The sequence below is a fragment of the Adiantum capillus-veneris genome, chromosome 30, assembly GCF_014529385.1.
Source record: "Adiantum capillus-veneris isolate H3 chromosome 30, ASM1452938v2, whole genome shotgun sequence".
Lineage (NCBI taxonomy): Eukaryota > Viridiplantae > Streptophyta > Polypodiopsida > Polypodiales > Pteridaceae > Adiantum > Adiantum capillus-veneris.
The window spans coordinates 51376637-51385995 of NC_140960.1; the positions used below are offsets into that span (position 1 = coordinate 51376637).

The 9359-nt window shown below is 38.8% G+C and overlaps 1 protein-coding gene across 1 annotated transcript; it reads right to left on the reverse strand.

The window, feature by feature from the left end:
• Window positions 1–311: 311 nt before the first annotated feature.
• Window positions 312–2935, reverse strand: LOC147417941 (pentatricopeptide repeat-containing protein At3g53360, mitochondrial-like). The gene has a single exon (XM_086507227.1). It carries the CDS (start codon window positions 2666–2668, stop codon window positions 596–598), a length of 2073 nt encoding a protein of 690 aa, XP_086363353.1. The 5' UTR covers window positions 2669–2935; the 3' UTR covers window positions 312–595.
• Between the last annotated feature and the right edge of the window lie 6424 nt (window positions 2936–9359).

Consider the following 9359-nt stretch of genomic DNA (forward strand, 5'->3'; position numbering starts at 1 on the left):
GGGGGGGGGGGGGGGGGGGGGGGGGGTCAACTGGCAAAGCACATGTGCATGAGGGGGGGGTGTGTCAATCGTGTATCAAAGATTTGGCATCTAATCCTATGATGTCCATCACAATTTTTGGAGAATTATCACAATTTACTCTCTCATCATGCATTTCCAATTCTCTCAACAGGCATATTTTTCATTAATGCATCCTCATAGGTCATGAGGGGTGCAAATTATCAAGATGTCTATCACTATTTTTCATTTTTTTTTAAATTGTTTTCTCCTTCTAATGGATCTTTGTCGTCCACTTTTCACCCCTATTTAGCTCAGTTCCAACAATTTAGGATGTTACAGTATCTTTTTTAATACCATTTAGTGTCTTGTTTTTTGTACTCCTACATTATATCAAATTCACATACACTCTTATAAGAGGTTTTAATCCTGGCTTCAAGGTTGTCTCATTAGGTTGTGTCTAAACTTAGTAAGCAAAACACATTTGCTCTATTTTGCAGTTGCAAAAGCAAATGTAGCACATGGACAATATTTGTCAACGCCATACGTCCCTTCCCCAGGCTATTATATAAACTAGCCTTCAGATATTGGCTAAGCGTTAAAGTTTGGCAGCTTGAGAGAAAAATGCCACCAAACTAGACGATCCTTGCATCTTTGCGAACTCCTTTTGGAGACTAGCCTTCTCAACCAAGTGCACTGCATGTGGAAAGACTATCCTTCCAAGCTTTACATTTCCCCACTTCCTGCATGCATCCATTAAAGCACACCATGCTGGAAGATAGTCGAGAGATGGCATCTTGTCAATCACTGCCATCGCCTTGTCGAAAAATCCTGCATGACAAAAAAGATCCACCATGCAAGTGTGATGCTCAGGAGTGGGAAGGACGCCATAGTTTGCGCTCATCGACTCAAAATATAATTGGCCCTTCTCGGCTGCTCCCATTCTGCTACAGGCTTTCAATACACAGGCAAAAGTTATAGCATCGGGGGAGAGACCATCCCGTTTCAACAGCTCAAAACAGTTTAGTGCTTCCTCACCGTGCCCCTGCTCACAATAACCTGCAATTAGTGTACTCCAAGAAGATATGTCGCGAACAGGAAGCTCCTCACACACTTCTCGCGCTCTACCTAGCGCACCGCATTTGGTATACATGTCTATCAATGCACTCCCCATCACGGCGTTTTTTCGGAGTAAATCCTTTCTTTCAATCTCAACATGTACTTCTTCGCCCTTCTCAGCTGCTCCTAAGCTTCCACAGACTTTCAAGACGCACGCTAAGGTCACAGCATTAGGAGAAAGGTTCCCACCTTTCATTCGATCATAACAATTAAGTGCTTCCTCACACTGCCCATGTTGAAAATATCCTGCCAAAAGTGATGTCCATGATATTACATTTTGTGCTGGAAGGTCATCAAAGACTTGTTCCGCTCTTTCAAGAACCCCACATTTGGCATACATATCCACCAATGCATTACCAAGAATAGCACTATTTTCCAATAGCCCATTCAAAATAATGTCAGCATGTATTTCTTTGCCATTCTCAACTGCTCCTATGCTGCCGCAAGCTTTCAATACACAGGCAAAGGTTACTGCATCAGGGAAAAGACCCTCATGCAACATCTGTTCATAGCAATCTAGCGCGTCCTTGCCATGTCCATTTTCAGAAAAACCTGCAATAAGTGCGCTCCAGGGGATCACGTCGCGCACAGGAAGCTCATTGAACACCTTTCGTGCCTTCGAGAGTACACCACATTTCGCGTACATGTCCACTAAAGCACCCCCTAGCAGAGAATCAACTCTAAGCAGCCCCTTCCTGACTACTTCAGCATATACTTGGTCTCCCTTTTCCGGTTTTCTTGCACCACCACAGGCTTTCAAGATGCAAGCTAAAGTAACCGCATCAGGAGTAAGGCCTTCACAATTCATCTGTTGAAAGCAGTCGAGTGCCTCAGCGTTATATCCAAATTGACAATATCCTTTGATGAGTGCAGTCCAGGAGACTACATTCTGAGCCGGAAGCTCATCAAACACCTCTCTTGACTTAGTGAGTAAACCAAACTTGGCGTACATGTCAATCAATGCACCCCCAAGCACAATGTCGTCTTGCAACCATCCCATACGGGCAACCTCCGCATGTAATACCTCTCCCTTGTCAATTGCTCCTATGCTCCCACAGGCTTTAGCTAAGCAAGCAAAAGTTACCTCAGTGGGAGAAAGACCATCATCTTGCATTCTTTCAAAACAAGCAAGTGCTTCCTCACCTTGCCCCTGTTTGGCATATCCTGCAATTAGTGCATTCCAAGACACTATGCTCCTGACAGGAAGCTCATCAAACACCTCTTTCGCTTTGGAAAGAACCCCACATTTGACATACATGTGAATTAAGGTATTTCCTATAAAGCTATTTTCCTTAAGCAAACCCTTTTCGACAATATGGGCATGCAGTTGGCTTCCCTTGTGCAGATCTCTTGCTTCCGCATAAGCCTTCAGTCGGTAAACAAGTTTCACATCATCAACAAACCTCTGCTCCACATGATGATGGGCAACTTTCATGTCCCCTCTCTTCTCTCTGCATGATTTATGATTATCTCTTTTCGACTCCGGTACATGACGATTTCTGTGCTTGATAGCAAAAGGCTCAGAGAAGAGCTGCACACCTCTTTGTGTCATTCCATCATAAGAGAATACTGCAAGTCCATCCGCAAGAGCCTTTACGTGTTGCTGCTGGTATATGTCTGCTCGTCTCTACCACCATACTCTGCTCAACCGGGCTTTGATTTCCATGGCACATGCCACTGCTCTGTAGAAACACGCATATGCGCATGCACCCATCGCGAGCATCCACTAGCTTTTCCCAAACGCATGTACACCATGCCTGTTCTGCTCGGCATCGAACTTGCATCGGGACGTGTCTATCTTTCTCAAAGGTCCATATATAAGAGAGATGGGAAAAGCCCCAAAAGATATACAATGAGATCATGGACCACAGGATACGGATAGGGGTAAAGATATTGTAATAAGGAAGTGAAATGTAGCTTGTGATAAGCTTGCACAAATTTTCCCAAAGCTCTGTCCACCTCAAGCGATGTAGCGGAAACCACAATGTCCATTGATATGTATCCGATTGATATAAAGCATCTGCTTAAAAAACCTCCAGTAGTAGAAAATTCCCCTGGGTGGGATGGACTCACTGTCGAATTTTTCAAAGAATTCTGAGAGGATCTCGAAATCCCGATAGCATAACTAGCTAACAGAGCTCTTTTGGAGGGGCAATTGGATGCAATCCTTAAAAGAGGACTGATCAAACCTATAGCCAAGTTGGTTTATTGCTCGTTGCTAAAGCACTGGCGGCCTATCTCCATGATGACAGTTGCATACAAGATCATTGCTAAGGTGATCGTGCTAAGTCTGGCTTCAACCTTGAACAGAATCATCACTCACCCCCCACCAACATGGATTCATCAAAGGACGGTCGATTTATGACAAACATCTTCGCTGCCATGGTTGGCATTGAGTATGCTTCTTACACCAAACAAGAATGTATCCTCCTCCAACTTGACCTAAATAAGGCCTATGACAGAATCTCGTGGTCTTATATCGAGGCTGTCATGAAGGTTGTGAACTTTGGACCCAAAATGTGTGAGATTGTTCGCATGCTCGGGGAAGGAAGTAACTCCGAGCTTCTCTTCAACAACAATGTAAATATCAAACTTTCCACGTAGATCAACTAAATGTATCAAAGTACGTGGTACATACACATTTGGGACGCTTAAAACCTTGGTTTCAATGTTCTTATGGAGGACTCAAGATTTTCAAGAATTTTTGCACAATAAAAACTCAAGAGTTTTTGCACAGTAAAAAATTCAAGATAGAGTTCAAGCAATGAGATTTAATTGAGTTAGGGAGCCGAAAAAATACGTAGTTTCTTAGTTTCATCATATAAAGTCATTTGTAGTTGTCAAACTACAGTAGAATAGCCCCAATTCCATGAGAAAACCTTTAGTAGACCAAAATTATGCTCTTATTTAGCACGTGCTCAAGTATGAAATTATGTCTATAACTTGTGTGTGACTTGGAAACTAGTCTTTGAAGGGCATTCCCCATTGTTTTGTAACACAAAGTACTAACACTTGGCTTTTATAAACATTAAAAAGGTCATCTCTACAAAAAAATACATAAGAATTTTATGAAATTTTTTTGTTCAACCAGCTTGAAATTTTATTAAAATTTATGACTTAGAACTTACCATAATCCTCTTCGTAGGGATTTTATTTTGACGTGGAAAAAAACCCAGTGTTTTCTTTCCCTCATAAGCAACCTATGGTAGAAAGCAAGGTGTAAGAAACTTCTTTCTAGCTTGACAAATAAATTGTCAAAACTTGGTAGGAAAACAAGACACTTTAGTGTCTTATGACGCTTGAGTGTCCAATTATAGGACTAGTGCTACTGACATAAACATTGATAAACAAACAAACATAAAGAAAGAGCATTGATAAAAAATCAATCTTATTTATATAATGACTACTAAAACTACATTCTATACTGACTAGGTTACTCCTAAAGAAGGCCACAAAGACCATCATCATGTATATGACACACAATTCACTATCTCAAAGCAAAAAACTAATAAGAAAACTACCAATAATTTGTGCTTATAAGTCAAATATCCTTGCAAGTAAGCATCCAAAGTGTGAAGCATAGGTCTAAGAGACACCCAATATAAAACTTGCTAGCCATCCATCAAAAAAGGATTTCCAAGTGGTTTGTGACCACAAACTCCTCCACTCCTCACGTATGTTCTTTTGTTTTGATCCCATTAGCCTCTTCTCACTTGATATCATAATTGGTTCCACCAACTCCTTAATGATTGATGCATCATTATCAAATACAAATCATGTATACCACAATATCATGGGTACATGTGAGAATTGTGTCGTACCACAACCCATGCCAATCACTAAACCCCCTGAAGAATAACAAGTACAAAGGATGCAAGCCATGAAGCTCATACTCTTTTGAAGTGCTCAACAAATCAACTAGGGGATTGTGGATGTTGTGTCTTCTTACTTCAGGCATATAATGAGCCCAAAAATCATCATCACTTTGCAATGAGTTACCTTTGAAAAGAGCTTTACTATCCTGAAGGTACAAAGTTGGATATTAATTCGTTCAAGGTGAGCACATTATGCACATCACAATAAAAAAATGTTAGCATTAAATCATCAAACAATTTCTTTTAGAGTTTTGTATTACAAATTTTCATGCAATAACTTACACATTAGGAAAAATTTGGACTCACAAAGGGGCCTTATAAGGAGTTTGACTTCCTCTCTCATGTCCAAAATGGACATGCGGAAAATTTTTTTGTAAATCAACTCTAAACTTGGCGTAGATTTGATAGTTAGAATCTACTCTTCAAGCTCTTTCTATTGATATATAGCACGCCATGAGATTCCTCATATTTTGAAAGATTCTATTTTTGATTCTCTAGATTCTAAACGGAGTTGTCACATCACAAGAGAATAAAAAATAGAATCTTTTAAAATATGAGGAATCTCGTGGCGTGATATATATCAATAGAAAGAGCTTGAAGAGTAGATTCTAACTGCAAAATCTCCGCCAAGTTTAGAGTTGATTTGAAAATTTTTTACCACACGCCCATTTTGAACATGAGAGAGGAAGTCAAACTCCTTATAAGGCCCCTTTGTGAGTCCAAATTTTCCCTAATGCTACGAGTGTTTTCTTTATGTTTTTCCCTTATTTGCAGCCTCCATAAGGTATTTTGCTTCCCATTATCACTCTTCTTGCCACAAACCCGGCGTTGGCAATATGACTACTTTCAATCCAAGCGAGGCAAGGACCTACAAGTTTCAACCACAAAATCTCCAAAAAATAAAAGAGCAAGTAAAAGCTTTTAAGAAAAAGTCAATGTAAGTAGGATGACACTCCAATGGGCTAATAATGACCAATCAACCATCGTTATCAAGACTAGTAGCCCCTATGGAGATACCATAGCGCACATGATCCTCTATCAACGTATCTCACAAACGAACCTCCTCACCAACATTCATTCCCACCATACTTGTGGGAAAGTATATCAAACAAATGCTATTGCCTATTTCACTTTTTTTTTCTCCATGATGGTAATGATGGTCTTTATGAGCATGCAAGCTAAAAAAACTCATGCATCTTTCCATATGCCTTATTCTTTCTTCCTTTCTCAAAATCTCTACCCGTCTCACCAAGACAACACCCAAAAATAGATTCAAAACATGTGCCTCTATGGGATTCTATCTTTGATGGCCCATTGTGAATATAGGTCACAAATTCCTTTGCAAGAGTTGTGTCTTCTGCAAGTTACACACATGCATAAACACTCTTTAGGAAAGAAAAGGAACACACAAGGATATCATGGTTTTTAAGAAAAAACTCACCTAATACATCATCACCTTCTATAAGAAGTTATGCAATCTCTTGAGCATTTTTGTATTTCCCACTACAATCTAAGATAGAAAAAACCCCATTAAACAACACACATTCAAAGAGAACCCAAAATCTTGTAGCACTTTTATCAAATGGATGTATTTATATTTTAAGGAGAAAAGACTAACCTCTTGGTTTTCAAATGGTTGTATTTATATTTCAAGGAGAAAAGACCAAGCCCTTGGTTTGCTAGCTATGTCTTTCTTTGGATGCTAGCTTTGTAGCCTCTTTTTTCAAAGTAATCATAGAAACTGTGGATCTCTTGCCAATATGCAATTCATACATGTCAATCTCCTCCTCCAAATGATTCCCCGGAGGAAAGTCTATCCACCATGGAAAATTTTAGATCTCCCATTTACTCAATCCTGCATAGAGGAGAGTCACCCACTTTGCACCATGCTTTACAAACACTTGGTACTTCATCAAGAAACTTCTTGACAATGAACTTCATCAAGAAACTTCTTGACAATGAGGTATTTAAAAAACCTAAGATAGACACACATATTCAAACAAAAAACAATAAATGCACACAGAAAACATTCAAAGCTAGAAAGAATATTCACATTACCTGAAAACAATACGTTGCGCTACTTTTTTAGGTTCCATAGTGTTTTTCTTCTTTGTCTCGTCACCTTTTTTCCCCAATTGGAGATCCCTCCTACATCTCTACTTCTCAACATTGGAAACATATAATTACGGGAATCCAATTTCACCCAATCAAAATAATTTCTTAAAGTAGGGTCTAATGGCATTGTTGGTGGCTCCTCCATGCTGTCAAGTGAAGATTCAAGCAAGGACACAACCATGCTTTCAAACCTATCCAAAAAGATTTGTCTCACCCACCAGTTGTCACAAATTAACATGCACAAACATGGATTCAGCATTTAGATATACCAATGTCTTTGAAGACTTCAAAATGATAATATGAACTACCCTTTAAAATCAACTTATCTGGTAGGTATCAAGTATTGCTCCCTTATAATTCTTGGAGCCTCTAATAGTGTAAAAATTCTAACTCTCTTTTTCAATATGTAAATAAGAATTTGCAAGCATTCTAAGTTTCTCCAATGTCACATATGAGTATTTACCCTCAAATTACATATCAAATAATGTCTTCTTCCATTGTTTGCACAATCTAGAATCTATGCAAAATAGTACTTTCTTAAGTTTCATTATAAACACCTAAATTCTCAAAATGAAAAATAATCTCAATTTGTCTTCTCAAAATAAACACACCTTGCCAATCATATCTGAATGTAGATTTGGAACCTTTGACTTGTCCTTTGTAATGCATCTTGCCTTTGCTCTTTTGGCATAGTCCTTTCAATTGTTTTCATTGTTGATGCAACCTGTACATAACTCACAAATAAAAATTATAATTGCATACACTAAATCTATCTCTACAAAAAAAAAGTTTTGTAAAGGACCTAAAACATGAGCCTTGCCAAGTAGCCTCTTGAAAATGGAAACCATGACCTTTGCTTTTGCAACCTTTGAATAGATGGTTCTCCTCCTCTAATAAGACTCAATATAATCCTTTGTATTACTCCCATAGATATTGTTGACTAATAGTTGTTCCTCATAGCTATGTGCAAGTTATTTCCATATGCCAAGGCGAGAGGTCTTTGAAAAGATGTCATTTCACTTAAAAATGCATTTGCTACTACAAAGAACTATATGCCAGATAAGGGAATGTTTGTTGTCTCCACTTATCTTTGCAATGGGGAAGAAATGTTGGTAATAGATATCATGAAGGCTTCTTGGGATCCTATGTGGCTCAGCACAGATATGGAGTTTATAAAGGAGTCCTAAAAAAGAGATCTCAAATTTATGTCAAATAAAATGTTTTTTTGTGTGGGAAAGGAATCATAGAGCAAAGGCTTGGATGGAAGTTATAATCGAGCTTTTCAAAGAGAATGAGTCCAGACATGTGAGAGTTATGTGCAGAGTACTCTCATAGATCCAAAGAAGGTTCAAGAGATAGCTCTTCTTGCTTCTTTGTAGTGCATGAACATGTAAGTTATTTTTCTTATAGTCTTCTTTGCACATTGTTCCTTTCAAGGTCTAATTAATAAGTTATATCACCTTTGTTTATGCAATAGGCTAAACAAAATTGCACTACATATATGTGACCTGCAATCTATAAACCTGCAAATCTAAAAATAACATCAAATTTTTAAACTTGCAAAACTATAAACCTACCTTGCAAAGTGTTGAATGCAAACTGTCGAGCATGCCTCTTGTCCAATGAAAACTATCAAACTGTCAAATTCTCTAAGTGTCAGTCTATCAAAATTTAGGGTCTATCAAATTGTCAAACTATTGCCAAACTTTAGCTTTTCAAACTATCAAAGTGTCAGACTATAGAGCCTTGTAATCTACCACACAAGGTTTCCTCACGAGCCTTGTCATATTAGTGTTTCCAAATGTAGGCTCTGAGCCCTAGTAGGTGAGGAGATGTGTTCAAAAAAAAATTGAAACCAATGACCACCAGACTCACCTGGCTTGGAAATGTAGGATTTCCAAATGCAAAGCTCCAACCATTGGTGAAGAAAATCAGCAGACCCCTCTCTTGCCACACAAGGTTTCCTCATCGACCTTGTGCAAGTAGCATTTCCAAATCCAAATTATAATCCCTAGGTGAGGAGAAGTGTGTAGAAAACTTTTGAAATCAATGAACACCACTCACTTGGCTTGTAAATGTAGCATTTCCAAATGCAATGCTCCAACTCTTCGTGAAGAAAAACAAGAGACCCCTCTCACTTGTTTCCAAATGCAATGTTCCAGCCCTTGGTGAAGAAAAATAGCAAACCCCTCTCAGCGACCCTCCCATTAATGAATTTCCAAATGCAATCCCTCGACCCTTGTGGTAAGGGAA

Excerpts from the sequence above, each read along its gene's own strand:
- LOC147417941 (XM_086507227.1), bottom strand. The coding sequence starts at position 2,668 with ATGACACAAAGAGGTGTGCAGCTCTTCTCTGAGCCTTTTGCTATCAAG.